The 20,015-nt window shown below is 37.5% G+C and overlaps 1 protein-coding gene across 1 annotated transcript in view; it reads left to right on the top strand.

Annotated features, from left to right (window-relative positions):
• NNT (nicotinamide nucleotide transhydrogenase) overlaps positions 1-19,621 on the top strand; it is a 58,740-nt gene extending 39,119 nt beyond the window's left edge. The window contains exons 18-22 of the mRNA XM_026865923.1: positions 3,078-3,237; positions 4,499-4,580; positions 14,984-15,102; positions 16,062-16,177; positions 17,447-19,621. Of these exons, the coding sequence (XP_026721724.1) occupies positions 3,078-3,237; positions 4,499-4,580; positions 14,984-15,102; positions 16,062-16,177; positions 17,447-17,596 (627 nt within the window). The 3' untranslated portion in view covers positions 17,597-19,621. The remainder of the gene's footprint in view (positions 1-3,077; positions 3,238-4,498; positions 4,581-14,983; positions 15,103-16,061; positions 16,178-17,446) is intronic.
• Positions 19,622-20,015: the final 394 nt, after the last annotated feature.

Below are 20,015 nucleotides of genomic sequence, written 5' to 3'. Positions count from 1 at the left end.
AAAAAAAAAAATTAAAAAAAAAAAAAAAAAAAAAAAAAAATTATTACTAGCTTCTGTCAGCACTCAGAAGAGGGTTTTGACATACTTGCATCTGTTGGTTGGAGGAATCTAGGTAAATAGGAAGCCTGGAGAGTAATTAGCAAAATACTTACACAGTGACAGAGTGGCTTTCCTTTATGTGTCTTTTCAAGTTTCAGGAAGTTTAGTTTCTAAGGTAGTATTCTAGAAATCTTGTGCTGCTTTACATAATCTTAGACAATTAAAGTTAATCAGCCATAAAAGTTAAAATTATTTTGTATAATTTCTGAACAGTAAGCAGAATAACTTATTTCTAGCCCAGAATTTTTCTTTTCTGCTTTAATTCATTTAATGGAAAACATTACTTTTAAAAGGATTGTTATAATCAGGAGATTCAGTATCATTGTGTTAAAGTTGCATTTCAGGAGAAAAAGTGCCCAAGAATTTAAGTAAACCCTGCTTTAGGCTGTTGCAACCTGTGCTAATGAAGCAACAGTTTCCCTTCCCTTCTTTTTCTTTCCCTCCCAGTAGTATCACTTCCATCCAAAGTAGTATACTGAAGCTTATCTAGTACTCTAGGTGAGAAGGTGTTTGTGGAAACATATTAATAGTTGAAACCATTTTACTTTTTCACTTTTTGTGATAAAACAGTAATCATCCAAAGCCTATCCAGATAATCTCTTAATTTTTGAATTGATAAAACCGACCAACATTTATTCAGATAACCACTTAGTTTTTGCACTCATATCTTGATTTTCCAACTATCCCTCCTTAGTAGGGTGAATGTTTTTATTTTTCCACTAATCCCTATTAGTAGAGTGGGTTAAGGACTAAGAATTTAACCTCAAAACAAAAGAGCAAAGGCCTGTAATGTTCACTCATCTTATGAATTTTGACTTATTTTAAAACACTAACACAACGTGTCTTCTTCAGTACACTTGATTGTATTAGCATGTCCTTCTCACCTTTTTTTTTTTTTTTATACTTGACAATTGTAACTGTAGTATTAGAATCAGTATGCTTAGGGATGGGGAAAATGCTTCAGGCCAAAGAGGAACCTTTAACTGGGGTGATCAAATAGAGCAAGAGAAGGGACAAATTGTGTCTTGTAAATTGTATGCTGTCCCATCACCTGTTAGCCTTGCTGTTTCTGGGGCACAGTGGAAGGACTTGGAGTTCTCAGGAGTTGAGGGTTTGATTTTCCCTGGGCTGTAAGCTCCTGGCCAGTATCACAGCACAGCATAGAGGGCTTTTTCCTGGTGGTTTGATTATTTGTGAATGGTGATGATTCCACTTTATTCATAAATGTTTGTGGTCTGTAGTAGTAAAGAAGGTGAAATAGGCTATAGAAGAGTTTCCACACTGTCCCTGTGTTGAGTAGCTGTATTGGTTTATTGTTGCTTGATGAGGTCATGTCTCATTCTGAAGCACTCTCTGCCACCCTCTTTTTTTTTTTTTTCCCTTCACAGGATTCTCACCTCTTTCCTTTGCTCTTTGGTTTGAAGCCAGGCAAGAGAGCTTCAGTCTCATGCTTGCTTTGTGGAGATAATTTTTTAAAATTTTGGAACTTCTTTTCCTTTGATCTGGTCATACTGTTGTCTTTTGGTTTAGATAGGTGTAGAAGGTGCTTTGCTTCTTGTATGCACAACATCTTAAAAGGGTCTAGGCTGTCTTACCTGACGCTGCTGTAATATACTAAGTAGTCTGTTTTTCCGTTTGACAATTTAATATTGTGATACATGTCAAAGTCATTGTGTTCTTAGAGGGTGTGAATTACTGTCTACATCAGACGCTAGAAAGATGCTTATTTCACTACATTTGTGTGCCTTCCTTACGGTGTATGAAACAGTGATGATTTATTAGGTTAACCAAAGGTTCTAATATCTTCATTGTGCTTCCTAGATGATGAATTTCACAGAATGGCATGTCTTCTCAGGCTATAGCAAAAAACCTGTGAAGTTGCATCATTTGAAATGTCAGCAGAAAATGGACACTTAGAAGCATACTTTTGTGGGGGTGCTTCACTTTTATGTGTCCTTCTGCAGATTCATTCTTAAATTTTGCTGTGGTTTCTGGGATAGCACAGCAGATGTATGACACACGTTTAATTAAAGAAGCAATTTATCCTGTTGCTTTCCTGCTTCTGAAGTTTTGTTTACTGCAATTACAAGTTTTGCCTACTTCCAGATATCACCAGATTCTGCTTTGGGACCACACTCACAAGAAGACATGCCAGTGAAAACGTAGAGCCAGTGGCTTTTCCTGGCTATGTATCTAAACAGAGCCAAATTTTCAGGATGTGTTTTCCTCTTAAAGATCCTAGTTTAAGATCTCTTGTTCCCCTTTGCTGCTCAGCCAGTAAGTTAATGGCCCCCTTCAGTTCATTACAGTTTGTTTTGCGTTAGCATTAGCTTAATTTTGTGTTGCTTCTTAGTGTTGTTGTGTTCTTCCCAGTCTTGCTGCTGTAGGAACTTTGCTTCTGTGCTACCTGTAAGCTATATGATTTCCGTGCTGCCATATAGCAGTTCTATAGCATACATGTGGAATTGCTCAAGAACTTAAGAGAATATTTTACAGAAATGGTCTGTATGTGCGTGTGTGTGTGTGTGTGTCTCTCTCTCTCTCTCTCTCTATATATATATATACACACACACACATATATGTGTGTGTGTGTGTGTGTGTGTGTATATATATATATGTATGTGTTTTTAAAAAACCCTCATAAAATATGCATTCTTTTATATCCTCTCTTTTGAGAACAAAATGAGACCAATATTTGCTCTTCACATTGTTTTTTTTTCTTTGTCTTGGGGAAATGCTGATGCTCTGTCATTACATGCGTAATGTAATTCTTTAAAAGCTGGTGTTTGGCTATTGTGTTAATCTGTGTCTCTGTTTTAAGAAGCCTCTTTTAAGATGTTTTGAGCTGTAAGCAGGCAAAACCAGCAGATAAATACTATTGTTATGAGGGCTTTAATATTTTCACAAGTTTCTTCTGTGGACATCTTGTTTCCTTTTTTTTCGATTTCATCTTTAGCTAATCACCTTCTGTCTTTCAGGCTATGAACCGTTCCCTTGCAAATGTGATTCTAGGGGGCTATGGCACCACATCAACAGCTGGTGGGAAGCCGATGGAAATTACTGGAACCCACACAGAAATCAATGTGGACAATGCAATTGAAATGATAAAGGAAGCCAATAATATTATTATTACTCCAGGTAAGACACTCTTGACTTATGCAGCAAGATGTTCAGAGGATGTATTAATAAAAAACCCTAAACAACCAAACAAAAATCCCAAACAAAAAACTGTAGCCTGTCTTGCAGTTGCAACATAGCAGCAGCATGTCAAATGTTGACTGGGTCTGTGGGATCTGTTTTTTGTTCTCAGGTCAGTCATTCCTCTGTGTAGACAGGTGTATGCCATTTCAGTTTTCCTTGTCTCTTGTCTCTTCAAACGTTCTCCTACTTATTTAGATTTTAAATTCTTCAGGACAAAGACTGTCTTTTGTAAATTATGTTTATAGTTAATTTTGTGTACAGCTGTTGTGGTGTGAGTTTCCAAGCACTACCACATTACCAGTAGTACCAATAACAAAATACCTGTCTGTTAAGTTACTGAGGGGATTTTGTTTATGCTTCTCGTCTACTTGCTCAACTATGATTTGTTTTGTTAAAAACATGACAGAAATACATCTACAACTTAGTTAGCCTACAATAAATACTAGAATTAAAGTAGATAAAATCCTGAAATCCAAAACTGTGAGTTTGCCATAGGCTCATGTGATTCAATAGCACATTCCCTGTTAGGAGAGGTCAGATAGTGACTAGCTCAAGACTTGTTTTTCTTAAACTGAATGGTACAACTATGGTGTTAAATTTATTTTAGCATTGGAATGTGAACAATCATTTTACTTCATATTACATCAAAACATCACTGAGGTAGAGTTTAAATTTGAGAAGTTACCTTTGTTTCCAACAAAGGTTCCAAACATCTGCAGGGAGTTTGCTTCTTGCTACTGTGGTCAAACCTCGAGGACATTGTTAATAACTTATACACTCCATTGTCTTCCTGGGCAATGTTACTCTGATGAATTAATTCAGACAAAGACTGAAAATATTATTTGTGGCTGAAAGCCATACTTAATTACTAGATTTGCAGTATGCAAATCCAAAATTTTGTGAGGATAGTAGTGATGATGTAACCTGATAGTAGCCTCATTATAATTTTTCAGCATACCTGTCTGAAACTTTTTCTGATAGAGAAAGGAACACTTTTTTTGACTGGTCAAACCATTACACTGTTAGTCGTCAGAAGGCTTGGGAATACATGAGTATCTGGGGGGTGTGTGTGTGTGTGTGTGTATGTGTGTGTGTATATATATATATATATATATATATATATATATATTGTTTAATTATGAGACCTTCTGTCTGCACTGAAACAGAAAAATAGCTTACAATTTGGAAATTCTTTCAGGTTATGGTTTGTGTGCAGCAAAAGCTCAGTACCCCATAGCTGATTTGGTGAAGATGCTGAGAGAACAAGGGAAAAATGTCAGGTAAGTACTTTCCTTGATGAAAAGAATTACAGGTTCTTTGTTTTTTGTTTTTTTTTTAATTCATTCCATTAAAATCCCTTATAAGTCTTTGTTTGGCTTAAGGTTTTTTTGTGTCATGCTGATCTCTCTCTCAAAAATACCAGCAGGAGGAGTGCTCTAGTCTTACTAACCTATATCTGAGTATCTAGAAATTTCATGGAAATTTCATGCTTTATTGTAAAAGATGCCTTATTCCCTTACGCCTTTGTTAAATTTGTGTTTTGGAAGTAGCCCCAGCAGTTGGAGAATAATTTTTTTGTTGTTGTTTTGGTTTGGTGTCATGCAGAAGTTCAGTTGAAAAGAATGGCTTTAAAATTTAATACTACTTTATTGTAGCAACAAAATCTTGATTAGCTTCTTTAGATATGTATGCTCTGCCTTTGAATACAGTAGTATTTTTCTACAAAACAAGTTTTTTGTAAAATAAAACTTTAATATAGCTTTTTGTATTGTATTCAAGAGAGAGCGGGCTTTTCTAAGGTTGAGGAGGTTGGACAGCTCTGTCAAAGCAACCACTTTGTGCAAATATGTTACTATGAGAAGTAATCATAATAGCTGACTTCAGTGCAGGGAGAATAGTTTTAATTCATTCTTGTAGTCAATAGGGAGGGAGCACAGGCCCAACTTAAGTGCTTTGTATTGCCTTTAGGGAAACCTCCATTAAAGGGGATTGTTTACTCGCTAAAACACCTTTAATATTTTTTTTTTTAAAGGTCTAATTTCCTAAGGAAATAGACCCCTCTGTTTGGGGAATAGTTAGGGGTGCAATGGGAGTAGTTGGGGATACTGGTCAGGAAATGAGACCCTCCTTCAGTATGGAGGAGTGTTTGCTGGGGTCGGTCTGGTATGAATTGGAAGAGTAGATAGGGTAGCAGTCTTTGCACCAAGAACATGGGACTGACTTCTTTCCTGGGATAAGTGACTTGTGTTAATAGAAATAATGCTTACTACTACACAGCAACATTTGTGTATATATATAAAAAAATGTGGACAGTAGCATCCAATTCTGGTTGGCATGTTTTAAACAGTGCTGAAAAGATCACACTACAGTGTTAGATGTCCTTCTCAGGTTAAAGATCCACAGTCCACCCTGCCTTTTTATTCTTCTACTAACCTTTTCTGCACTCCGGAATAGCTGAAGACAGTGTGTATTGATGAGAGATGTCTTGCAGATGCTCAAGAGCTCCTGGTTTTGGACTGACGTGCTACAGACAGTGCCTCTGTTAAAAGTAGATCTGTCTGATACATTCCTCTAAATTCTTTTAAGTCAATCCATGTGATGTTACGGTAGCAGCAGGACTTTAGCTTCCACAGGATGTACTATCTGATTTCCCTTTGACCTTCCAAGCATTAGGGCTGTGGCATGTTCTCTCACACCATGCTTTGAAGGTTTCTACAGTCTAATTTGTTCAGCAATTAGTGAACATAGGAAGGTCTAAGGATGTCACTATTTTAGTGTAACCTGAATCTTCACAGTATTAGTTAGAGGTCTCTGGAGATTGTCTGGTTCAGCCAGCCCCCTTGCTCAAATCAGAGTCAGGTGGAGCAGGTTGCTTAGGGTTTTGTTCAGTTGGATTTTGAATATCTGGTCTCCAGAGATGGAGACTTGACAGCCTCTCTGGGCAATCAGTTCCAATGTCCAATCACCCTTAGAGTAAGGGTGTGTTTAATTTTGCGACTGTTGCCTCTTGTCTGTTCACTGGATACCACTGGGAAGAATCTGGCTGTGTCTGTCCTGATCACCTCCATCAGTGTTTATACACAGTGATAAGATTCCCTTGAGTCTTCTCTTCTGCAGGCTGAAGAATCCCGGATCTCGGCCTCTCCTCTAGTGGCAGATACTTCAATCTGTTAAGCAACTTAAACCTACTCTTACTGGGTTCCCATAAGTTTTTGCTATTGAGAGCAAGACTGCTATTAGAGTTCTTGGAGTATTGCATGGAAGGATTATTGGAGTGCATGTTTCCAGTCCCATGGATTTATTTTTTCTGGAGTGCTGCTCCAAAAAGCAAAGATAAATTTTAGGTCCCAGTATAGGCCTCAAGTCCATTCCTCCTTCAATTTTTCATAGACCTTATAGATATTAAAAGTACTGGAGAGCAAACATGGTGCCTCCCTTGATGATTGCCTGGGAAACCATTTTCTAACTATGGTAACTTAAAATTAGTCAAGGCTTGGTTTTCATTTAAAGCAAGATATTTGGGCAGATGCTGGTTAGCCAGACTCATTCTCTGATTTCCATGTGTTTATTTCAACTAGATGGTGTCTTTTCTTTAGAATCAGTACTCTAGCAGTTAGTGGTTTTTATTTTTGTTATTTTCTTCCACTTTTTTACCAAGCTTAATGAAAAGTAGCATACAAGTTTTTGCAGTGTTCCACGTCATATGATGGATAACAGCATGGTGGTTGTAGGGTTTAGCAGCAGTTACTTGTTAGTTTACCCAGAATGTTGCAATTTTGCAAATGAAATTGCTTTATACATGTATTTGCTCATGGATACATGAGAAATGAGGGTGTGTGTGCTGGTGTATCTGCTTCCTGGAGCAGTTTTCTTCACACCTTATTTCTCCGTGTTTAGCAAAAGCTCTGTGTATGTCCAAATTGCATTAAAAATCTTGAAGACTTGTTAGCTGTGCAACAAAAGAACCTTCCTTGACTGATGCGATGACAATGTTGCATGCTTTTGACTTTCCTTTCAGTGCTTCTGTGGGGGCAAGTTTTTTTTTTTATCAACACTAGTGAAATAAAAAAATCATTGGTTTTGCCTTTTATGTTGGCTTTGCAGGGGAGAAATGTGAATGAATCCTTGAAATGACTGTCTTATACTTGAAATGAGTAAATTTCAGGAAAGGCATCACTGCAGTGGTTACCTACTATTTTAATGAAATAAATCTGTGTTTACAGTTTGTGGTAATTCAGGCCTTTCATCACTTTGCGGAGCTCCCATGGTGTTCATTGAGTGCAGCTGCTGTCCCTTTGGTTTCAGTAGGCCTGGAGTGCCTCGGGACCCTACTTCGCTCACCATCCAGATGTAGTGACACTCTCACACATCCGCTGTGGAGGGGTGCCAGCATGGACATACGATTGTCATCAATTTGTAATGCCCATACTGTGCCAAAAAAAATTGTGTCTTGTCATATGGTCTTTTTTTGCTTCATGGCTTACGGTTGATCCAGAGGAGCTATTGTTTTCATTTACTTATAGTATATTACTTACATACTTCAGTGAAGAGAGGATTATGTAACATGATGCATAACCTTTGACTAGGGCTTAAATCTAGAAGTGCAGGACAGTTTAGAAACTTCAGTCTGTTTTAGTTACTAAATTGCATAGCTAACATCATTGCTTACTTAAGATGGTCTTCCAGCAGATCACATCTTTATTGCGTTAGTAGTATCACATAGAAAGCTGGATGTGCTGAGCCTTCATTATAGCTTTCCCTTGTTATGGATGGGTAAAACAACAAAACTTTTCATAGACTAAATCCTGTGATCCCCAGAATCCATAGGCCTTGGAGATGAAATGCCAGTTTTGCAACTGATGTCGTATTTCTGTGAAGATACAACTGAGTAAGTTGCTGGAAGTTCTTGCCTGACCAGAGTTCTTCAGCCACATGCTGGGTTGTTTGTAGGCCCCTAGTTGTGAAATTCTTATTTTTTCTATATAATTAAATTACATGCTATAATAATTCTATACATAGATACAGAATTATTCTATAGTATTATAGTACAGTTTAAAACTATACGTTCTCATATGTGCATGGATAGCTGACACTGTCCATGTCCACATGAAGTTAACTATCTTGCCTTTTGCCACAGTATGGCTTTCCTAAGACATTTTCTATCAAGGTGTTTTGTTTTTCCGCATAGTGAGAAATTTTTGATAACTCAAATGTATGGCAGGGTGAAATGACTCTTAAAATTGTGTTTTGTATAGACTTTCTAAATCTAACTCATAATTAAATATAGTTTTCTAGTGGCTGTTATGGTTGAGAGAAATGCTTGTTACCGCTTTAACAGCCTTGCAACTTAGTTGCTAATATATTAGTGTTTCAGTTTGCATTTTTTTGACCTAATTTTTATAGGTGGATATCTTGAAGGACTTGGATTTCTGTCTTCTGATGCTGGAGAATCCAGTTACTTTTGAGTGCATGGAAACATGGGTTTCTTATTTTTTTAAAATGTGATAGCATGAATTTAGTGTTGGACCTGCATTTTTTGACTTTTATTGTTACCTCTATGGCTGAGCTCTAATCAGATGTGTTTAAGGTTCTGGGTTTTTTCTCCATTTTTCTAATTGCTGTTCAGTAATAGAACATGTGGATGGGTACTACTTACACATTTATTTACAAATCAATAAATAAAACTGATTAATTGTATCAATTTACAGTCATCATTCTTTGTTGGTCTACATGAAAATCTAGAAGAATTTTAAATGAGTGGTTAAATATACTGCATAGCTCAGGTGTGCATATGGTGGAAATTACTGTCACTGCTGAATGGCAGCCTGAGAACAATGTGTGTTAGCAAAAGTTTCTAGGAAGCTAAAGTATGCTTACTGTGAAGACAGGAAGTGTGTACATGTGTGTCAGTTCTAAGTTTGTTTCTTACAGTCAGATTAACTGCATGGGTTCTGAATTGTTAATGCTGCAGATGAAGGGACAAACAGAGTCTAACAGATTTTTTTAGCTCAAGGACTGTATCAGTGTAGCTAAAGAGGTCTAGCAAACCTTGCTGTACTTGATCCGCTTCTGCAGGGATGCCGCTATAGCTCTGTTGTATTGTAGGTATGCCATTGATTCCATATGGATCAGGTGAGCTCTGCATGACTGTACTAGGTTGGTTTGTGATGCTTTGTAGAGGCAGGCTCTTACTTCCCTGCAGTTGGGTACTTGGGAAGGTTATTGCATTGAGCAAAGGTATTTGGATCTTGCCTCTGCTGTGATAAACCATAGTGGTTGGAAAGAGGGAACCAGTACCAACCTTTACTTAAGTATATTTAATTCAACTAATTTAATTCAGTTTAAATTTAACTGGCCTGACTCCAGCGGAGTCTCTGAGCTTAGTCCATGCTGAAGTACTGTTTCTGGAGACATGTTATTTCCTCAGGTGTGACACCAGGGCTAAGCAGCTATGTGCTTTGATGCTGGTAATCTACATAGTCATCTGTAATATGTGATGAGAGCATTATGCTGTGGTACTTAAAAGCTCTGCTACACTGCAACTGTTGTTATATGGCAGGATTCAAGCTGTCGAATATCTGAATGATGCAATTGTCAGTTCATCTGGTTGGCTTTTTTTTTTCTTTCCTCTTGTTACCTTGAATAACTGATTATTGTTTGTACTGGAAACAGAGGTGGAGAGGTGTCAAAACACAAATAGTGTAAAAGAAGTGGGAGGAAGACGAGGTGAGGCAAAACCCTTTGGCAAATTATTCTCTGTGTATATAGCATCTAAAGTGTTGAGTAAGCTACATTAGGCATCAGCCAGATGTTACTTACTTACATCACTTTGGCACAATGGCAGGAATCCTATCTTTACATGGATGAAGTGATCTTGTAACACTTCTGCATTGTGTTAGGTATGTGCTAACCTTCAGTATTGATTAAAATAATGTTATCTAGCCAGTTGTAATAAAGATAGATGCTGACTTTTTGAACTGTATGGGAAGTAATTTCAACTCCGAGATTTTTTTCAGTAATTTTGCATGCAATAGTTGCCTTTTTCATAGTACCATAATGAACTTCATACTTGTAACTTCCCCCCCCCCAAATGCTTTCTGTGCTGAAAGTGTGAAATTGCTGTCCTAGTTATGATGTGTAAGTTATGACTTTTAGATTTTAAGTCTAAATTTAAAAGAAAATGATACACTCTTTGTATTACAAGAAAAGGTTCAAAATATGAACTCATTTTTCAGTGTGCTGTGTTGTCTTTATAAGGCTAAAGTATCCAAAAGAGAATGATTAAGAAGAGTGAACATCCTTTCCTGGTACTCATGTTGTTCAGGTTTGAAGTCTTAGTAGCAAGGAGGTGTGTGGTCACTTCAATGTATTTGACAACTGGTGGTGATAAGCAGGCCCCATGTTACATGGTCAGGGTCAAGAAAAAATTCCTGGTGAATTATACGTTTCAGTGAATAATCAGAATAATGTTTCAGGTCAGACACAGCATGATTGTAAATCTTTGTTATGAGTAAAGTGTATGTACACTGAAAAGTTGATGTCATGTAAACAAAGTCAAAAAGAGTGTGAAATTTTCTCTTGATTTAAAAACAAACTAACCAACCTTAGGGAGTTCTTGTTTAAGTGATGTTAAAAGCATATCAAAGGAACCTGGCAATTTTTCCCTTTAAAACTTTTTTGCTATAAAGCATGTTTCTCAAAATAATTTTTGTGTTGATTTTTTGAATATGAACGGTGTTCATATTTTGAACATTTGGGAGCACACATGTGACAATGTTTCTGCCATAATGCACATAGCTTTGAAGAATGGCTGCTGTTGTGAATCAAGAGATTTTATTGGACAAGTTGTGAGCCATCAAGGATTTTAGCTATTTCTTTTCCATGCTTACCTGAATTCTGTTTTCTGTTGGAAAGGCTATTGTCACTCCAAATATGTGTAGATCATATCTTGTGAAAGAATGGAAGCCTTAGAGAAACACATATTTTTAATGATTTCTTCTAACACATTTGCACATCCAGTTTCAAGACGTACTGGCAGGCTACTCTCATATTTGGTTAACAGGCTCTTAAAAAGCAGTCTTCTGGGAGTCACTTCAATATTTGTCTAAAAAGCTTTTGTATGAGCAGCTTTCTCAAACTTTGTGAATACACAGTATGTGGTTTCAAGCAGAATCTGTAAGAAGTCTCTAACTACTGATGGTTGATGCCATAACTGCCTGAATGAAGATAATTTGTCCCTTTCTTTTCTTCTTTCTTTGCCTTTTGCCAGGAATGGTGAAGTCAAAGGTGAATCTCTTGGCAGCTTAAGTTTTGTATAAGATTGTATGTGTATACAGTATTTAACAGAAACCTCACAAGCATTTTGTTTTGTGTATTGCCAAAGCAGCTTTTGGTCACAAAGATGCTCAAATAATTTAATTAGAAACAAAAGAGAATTTTGTTGGAAAATCTGTTTTCACTGCCAGAGGAGTGATGGGTTTTCTCAAGTGTACTTCAGAATAAGAGTTGTACTACTGTACTGTAAGTGATTGAATTTGGTACACTTAAGGACTGGCTGTGTACTAATCATAAGTTTGTCCTGTATATTTTCTCTCCCTTTTCTGATTCTAGCTATTATCCTTTGCAACAAGATCCCAAATGTTAACTAGCTGAATACAAATGCTTTGCGGAGTAAAAATCTGTCTGGGTGGCCGGGCCCAAAGAGTTGTGGTGAATGGAGTTAAATCCAGTTGGTGGCCGGTCACAAGTGGCGTCCCCCAGGGCTTGGTTTTGGGGCCACTCCTGTTTAACATCTTTATTGATGATCTAGACGAGGGGATCGAGCGCACCCTCAGTCAGTTTGCAGATGACCCCAGTTGGGTGGGAGTGTTGATCTGCTCGAGGGTGGGGAGGCTCTGCAGAGAGACCTGGACAGGCTGGAGCCATGGGCTGAGCCCAACTGGAGGAGTTTCACTAAGGGCAAATGCCGGGGGCTGCCCTTGGGCCACAACAACCCCCAGCAGTGCTACAGGCTTGGGGAGGAGTGGCTGGAGAGCTGCCAGTCAGAGAGGGACCAGGGGATGTTGATTGACAGCCCGATGAACAGGAGCCAGCAGTGTGCCCAGGTGGGCAAGAAGGCCAATGGCATCCTGGCTTGTGTCAGCAACAGCGTGGCCAGCAGGGACAGGGAAGGGATCTCACCCCTGTACTGGGCACTGGTGAGGCCGCCCCTCGATTCCTGTGTTCAGTTTTGGGCCCCTCACTCCAAAAAGGACATTGAATGACTGGAGCGTGTCCAGAGAAGGGCAACGGAGCTGGTGCAGGGTCTGGAGCACAGGTCGTACGGGGAGTGGCTGAGTGAACTGGGGGTGTTTAGTCTGGAGAAGAGGAGGCTGAGGGGAGACCTCATCGCCCTCTACAGCTCCCTGAAAGGAGGGTGCAGAGAGCTGGGGATGAGTCTTTTTAACCAAATAATAACCGACAGGACGAGGGAATGGCCTCAAGTTGCACCAGGGAAGGTTTAGACTGGATATTAGGAAGCATTTCTTTACAGAAGGAGTTGTTGGGCATTGGAGTGGTCTGCCCAGGGCAGTGGTGGAGTCCCCATCCCTGGAGGAGTTTGAGTTGGGTTGACACAGTGCCGCAGGATCTGGTGTAGTTGGGAACTGTCACTGTTAGGTTAATGGTTGGACTGGATGATCTGCAAGGTCTTTTTCAACCTAGATGATTCTGTGATTCTGTAATCTGTTATCTTTGTTTCTTTAAAAGCAGTCCTTTAAAAATGAGCTTTTATCCTGCTGTTTGACCTAGAACTTAAAATTGTAGTATATCTAGTGTTATGTGGATTAGTCATATGTCCTTAATTTTGTTGCTGGAGTTCCAGTTGTCTCATCTTTGTATTGTCTTAATGTTTTGTTGATGGAGCACTCAGTTGCCCTTTTAAGGATGTATTTCTACAGTGTTAAATTCAGAAGCAATCTGTGTTGACTGGACTATGACTTGTGGACTGTCACTTATGTGTTACCCACTTCTATTGCAATGACATTGAAAACACAAATATGTGACAATCCATCTGTCATGGCAAGTTGATTTATCAGTCTTTCCCTCCTTTCTGAAGAAGTCTGCAGTCATTTTATTGCATTCCTGACTCCCTTGGATTTCTGCTCAGAAATTAAAGCATTTATAGTTTTCTCTTGGGTATTTTCTGTCTCTTCCAAAATACATGTAGGCTTCCTCATTAAACATGTAACTTCAGCCATACATGACTTTCATCTGAAGCATTTCTGGTGTGCTTGAGTCAGTACTACATTTGATGATAGCTCCAGAGCTGGAAAGACAGAATATGCCAAGCACAGTAGACATTAATATTCCTAGTTTATGCAGGGCCTGTAGATGAGCAGAAGAGTACAATGTGCCCACAAGAAATAGTTTTGTATTTAACCAAAAGATGTTTTGGGGATTTGCAGATAAACCAGTTTAACATCTGAATTTTGACAGGATTTTACTCTTACAGAACTGCATGCTTGTCTTAGCATGCTGCTACCCTGTGTGTCTGTCTGAATTTTTAGTAATTCATAAGCAGTGTATTTTCTCTAAGTTGGTTTTGAGCTGTTCTGAAAACATTTCTTAAATTGTTATGCTTAAACTGCTATAGCTTCTTAGCTTTCCACCTTCTCACTCCCATTCCTTTTTTTTTTTTTTGTTTTTTTTGTTTTTTTTCCTTCTAAGACCAGTCATAAGAAGTGTTAATTCAGCAAAGCATTGTCTTGTGATTGAGGTTGAATCCCTGCTTATTTTTCTGTTGGATTGGAGTGTTAGACCATGCATACTCTAGAGATACCTGAATCAATAAGGTCATTTGCCAAGGGCTTTTCTGGGTTTAGGAGTGGTTTTTACTTCAGAAAGGCTGCACAGTCTTTTGGCATTTTCATGAAGAGTGTTACGTTGTTGCAAATTCATTTTCTCTGTCATGCTTTCACTTTTCAGTGATGTAAGGGATCTCCAGTGCATATTAATGTGGGTGGTGGTTTTGCAGCCAAAAAACTTATTAATGAAAAACTAAAGGTATCTGTCACATGGTTTTAAATACTGTACTGCTTGGAAGGTGGATGCAAATACTTAGTGTGTGATGTGGCTCAGACAGATAATTGTGGTCAGACAAAATGATAAAATAGTCCTATTACTTTCAAAAGTAATTGAAGAAAAGCTTATCGGTATAAGCTATTACTGGGTGGAAAATTTACTCTTATTGGTCTGTTTGCAGTGATGTGTTCCAGGCATTTCCGGCCATGAGTTCCGTGTTGTTACTAGAAATGTCCAGCATGCTCTCCAAAGCCACTTTGCAGGTGCAACAACTTTCTGAAAGAGTCGTCTTATTATGGATTGAAAATATATTCCTACTTATTTAGTTTTACTGGGAAATGAACATACTCTTTTCCGTACCTGCTGTGTCAGTCATACTTTTAACTTTGCAGGACAGGTGAAGTCAAGTCTACGGGCCTTCTTCCCTTTCACAATCAGTTCCCTGCAACACTGAAAAAGTAATTAAGTTATTCTTAAGGTTTAACCATTTCATTTTATTAATTTACATGTGGGCTTATACTTAAGAACTTCTCAGCTGTGTAGATCACAGGTGGCAATTTTAGTGTATAAAACAGAGTGGTCAGTACTTATTAATGGGGTTGGACTTTTTTTCCTGGTTTAGGTTTGGTATTCACCCTGTCGCTGGCCGTATGCCTGGTCAACTGAACGTACTCCTAGCGGAGGCTGGTGTTCCCTATGATATTGTACTGGAAATGGATGAGATCAACGAAGACTTTCCAGGTTAGTATGTGAGCTATAAGTTTCCAGTAGATCGGATATTATCTTGTCAGGTTTTTATTTGATTCTGTTTTTACATTACACAAGGATTTTAAAAATAGAAAATCTCAGTCAGGCTATTTAGTTTCAGTTTGTACCTGTTAACACTGTAGGTAAGTAAAAGTCTTTTTTTTTTTTGCACTTCTAAGTGCTCTCCCAGCTGATAGCAAGTGAGCACAGAGGAATATGAGAAGTAGCTTGACTCAGAAGCAGAAAACTGAGAAGCAGAGAGTACAGACAGGGAACTGTAGAAAACAGGAAATACTGGATGCAGGGGTACAGAAAACAGTAGATATTGAAGGGAGGTTAAACAAGCCTGTAAAACTTGTTTTCACCAGAACCAAGAGAACAGGTTGGGTTTTTAACCGCTTGTAGCTGTGAAATAAATTACAAATGTTGTGTCTTTTTTGTCCCTGTTACTGCTCTGTACATGGAAGATCTCTGTTACTTAGGTCAGATGTTGGGATGATTTGATCATGCAAACTAGTATAGCATTGTACAGACAACTTCTTGCTTTCTCCCATCTTTATTTAAAAATCAGAAAGGTACTGGTAAAAGGTGTTTTGAAAAAAAAGCCAGACAAATAAATTTGAAAGTGATGATACTATGTGTGCATGAAACTGCAATTACATATCAAAGGATTTAACTTTTGTGTGGCACAGTGGTCTAACCACTTGGAGTGGGGTTGTGGATGCTTGCAGTTTGCTAGAGCTAGTTGGTAGCACACTTGGACTCTCACATACAAGTTGTCTGATAAATTTGTGAAGTATTTGTGAATGAAGTCCCCATAAATGTTTATAGAGTGCTTAACGTAAGGGGTGGTTCTGCCTGTAAAGATGAGATTTAACACAAATTTATATCAGCCTCGCTGTTCAGATTTCAGGTAATTTTTCATCAGTTTTATTTTCTATGTCTTGCTGCAGAAACTGACTTGGTCCTTGTAATTGGTGCAAATGATACAGTTAATTCAGCAGCTCAGGAAGATCCAAACTCTATCATAGCTGGGATGCCAGTCCTTGAGGTCTGGAAGTCGAAACAGGTGAGGTTAACAGAGTTGTGTTAAGCACCTACCTTAGGTAGCATGCTTTTAAAAACATGGTTTATAGGGTAAGCTAACAAGATTCTCCTACTCTTCTGGTTTCCATGAGAAACTTTTCTGCAAGTTGTCCAACAAAACAGTCAATACTTTGCAAGTGTTATGCACTGTTCGTGATTTTATAATCATCAGCAAGTGCTTTAGTGAGACTAATGATGACTGCAGTAAAAAAAAAAAAAAACTAGTGAAAGTGCTTCTGCTAAAAAATGTGATTAGAATAAATTATGTTCTGCTCACATCTGCAGCCCAGAAGCATTTCTGCACAAATACATGCTTTTTAAAATTTATAGGAAAATTATTTAGAACTGTAAAATTAAGGTGAAAATACAAAAACTTAACATGCTTAAAAAAAAAAGTGACTGGGTTGACTAGAGAGCTTAGTCTGTCCAGATGGAATTGGCAATTTAGTTACGTCACCACTTTTACTCTTTGAAAGCAACATTGTCTGATCTAAAGTACATATACTTCCTTGATGTAGAATCTTTGCTATCTTGTTCTGAACCCAGTCGTAGCCTCAGTTCTTCTGTGGGTTAGGCATTCAAGTACTCAAGAGCCATAGGCACATTCATTTATCAGTGTTTGTGCATAGCTGTGTTGCTGTTTGAGAAATACAGATGTACATGTTAAAGTTGGTAAAGCTTCATGGTTTCTCTGCTGAAGGTGCCATGGTTAACAACATGACGTGTAATACCTAAAACTGGCTGAAATGTATTTTAGGATATTTTTTCAAATCCCATGTATGAAGTAATACAGAATAATAAATAGTCTGGAGAAATACCAGATAGCATTGCACCAAGTATTGATGTGAATGCTCATATGAATTGTGATGCTGTCAGGGAATTGGGTTCTTAAAACAGTTCAAAACTAAAAAAACTTCAAAAACCTTATAAGTTATAATCATCAGTGCCCATCTTGCTTTGACTTTATTACATGGATTAAATTAAGAGCATATATATGTGTACTGTCTATGGTCTCTTCATCTGACATGTAATATGTGCTGACCAATAAAATGCTTCTGAAACTGGTCAAGATATCGGATTGTTTGCTATATTAAAAATTGACATACAGTTTTGTTGCACTGAGCACCCTTTTTTTACCAGGGATTTCCCTTCCTCTCCTTTAATTTATTGAGGTTGGTTGTATGTTGACTTTCTGTCGGGGGGGGATGGTGGTTGATTTTTGCTGTTTCAAACATGAACTCTTTATGTGCAGGTCATTGTAATGAAGAGATCTTTGGGAGTTGGTTATGCAGCGGTGGACAATCCGATCTTCTATAAACCCAATACTGCCATGTTGTTGGGAGATGCTAAGAAGACTTGTGATGCCCTACAGGCCAAAGTCAGGGAGTCGTATCAAAGCTAAATACTGAGTTATGTTCCAGCCATGATTGAGACTACAATTCTGTTACAGAAGTCATGGAAAACAAGAGTTAGAAGAATCTGTCACTGTCATAATGCAGCTGACATTTGGAGAAGACTGCATTGACTCCTAGGAGATATAGTTCAGTCAGGGAATGTAGGCTTTTATGAAAGGATGGGCACATTAGCCCTTCAAACTAAATCTCCCATGAGGCAATGCATTAAAGAATGAATATGCGCTTTTTAAGGTTAATATTACACTGTTAAAAGCAGGAACTAATAACTTGCGGTCATCTTTAAGTAGTTATTGGTTTCCTACTCCTTACTGTCTGTACTGTCATGGAAATTCACTAAAAAATACTGTGCCAAAATTCTATCTTATCATTAAAGTTGTTCTTTGGCCAGTATGCACAAAACAATTATTTCATCAAAATTTAAAGTAAGATTACAACAGATGCAAGCAGATGCAGATAGATGCTTATATGACTTGAGATTCTAAACATAATGTTCTATTTCTTTTATGGATTGTATAGATGCTGCAAATAATCAGGAACATTTAGGAAAGATAGTTCTCTTTAAAATACAGTTCCACTTTTTTTGTAGTGCCCACTTACATTGTATAAAACAAAACACAAGATTTCAGGGACCTACCAAGTGATCTTCAAGCCTGACAAGGACTTGCACTGCTTAATCATTTTAAGCAGCTGCTAAATTCTTCGTCTTTTTCAGTTGTTGCCTTTTTAAGTGTCTGAGGAAAAATGTGATCCAATTCTGTACTGACAAAACACATACCTGATGTGTTCATGGAATTTTGACCACAGTGTTTCAGTTTATATTCACTTAGACTTTTAACTATATTTGCTACTTTAAAGTTTAGTGATGCTTTCTTAATTAACATTTATGTGATGCTGGAAAAAGGCACTTTTGAACATATTTAAGATTCTGGAGTTGATTAGAATGTTTCTAAATAAATAAGCTATTGTTTGGACAGGACAGAAGCATACCAAACTTAAAATCTAGTGTTTAGATTATTTGACTTCTCCCTAACCTAATTAAAAGCACTGCTAAATTTCCATAATAAGTTCAGCAAAGAATTGAATTATGACACAGATTGCTGTTTTGTTTTTATTAAGTGTACTTCAGTGGAACTCAAATATTTTCCTAATAAAATGAATTTATCATGTTGCTATAAGGATGTAGCAACTGTCCATAGTGATGAAGGCTAAATAGAAATAGCTGTACTTGTATTAGAAAGCATTCATATCTGGGGAGGACAAACTATTATGAAGTCTTGAAATTAATCCATGTTGATTGGTAGAACAAACATTTTTCATTACTGTATAGACACCTCATAAAATAAAGTATTTCTACTTAGCTACCTCTGTTTTTATGTGAAGATCACTTAAAACACAGATTTTTTGAACAAGTAATGCATTAAGAAATTAAATAAGTGTATGAAAGAAGCTACATTTTCTGCAAATCTCTTTCATATAATTTGAAATAAAAATTATCATGTAATCATTAATATGTTGTACACTGCAGGAAAAGACTTGTAACTAAATTTTAAAGCATCGTGGCAGCTATAGTTGAATGTAGCTTGTATGGCCTCTTGATTTCATTGTATTCAGCTTTTCTTTTAGGTCTGCAAAAAATAGGAGGGAAATGGGAGAAGGGGAAAGAAAAGGAAATAATTCTCTTTCTCCCTCCCAACTAAACAAAAAGGGGATTTGAAGGGATTTAGTATCCCAAAGCATTAATTTTTGTCTTGTCAGACTTGAAGTATCTAATAAGGTATGCAACGTGTTCTCTGCTTATAAGTAGCTAATATAAGACTTAGCTTTTCTTAAAAAAAAACCAGAACAAACAATGGGGATATGGAACAGTTTTCTTTTTTCCTTTGTATATGGGGAAAAAAAACCATACTGTCATGTTGGATCAGAGGTACCAGTGTTATCTTTAAAACTGTGCTTTACCATGGAACACCAGGCAATTGTTGAAGTGCTAATAAAAAGTCGATTATTTTTCTTTATTGATCACCGTTTCTTTGCTCTCCTGTTGTGTTTCGTGAGTAGGTAAGTAGTCTGAGGTTCTTTCTGGGAAAGAACCTGACCCTGCCAACTTCACTACAAGCTTTTCTAGTAAGTTAGACAACTGAGAGCAGCTGATCCCAGTGTGTGTTGCCTTTTTGGCTTAAAAAAAAATAATTCTCACTGCTTTTTCTTTTCCTTGCTTAACTTGGCTGAGTACTTAATTTTCCATTGGCTGAGGTGTGAGATGAATCCTATCCCTCTGAGCCTGATACCATGTAAGTTTGCTTCAGTTCTTAGTTACTTAGTTCTACAATATGGTCAGGCTGATAGTTGTGATGATTTCAGTTTTTACCAGCAAAGTTAATGATAAATGAATAATTTTTGCCATCTGAT

Source organism: Athene cunicularia (assembly GCF_003259725.1).
Source record: "Athene cunicularia isolate RWA chromosome Z unlocalized genomic scaffold, athCun1 chrZ_part1, whole genome shotgun sequence".
Classification (NCBI taxonomy): domain Eukaryota; kingdom Metazoa; phylum Chordata; class Aves; order Strigiformes; family Strigidae; genus Athene; species Athene cunicularia.
The sequence above is the reverse complement of the archived record's forward strand: the minus strand, read 5'-3'. Positions and strand labels throughout refer to the sequence as shown.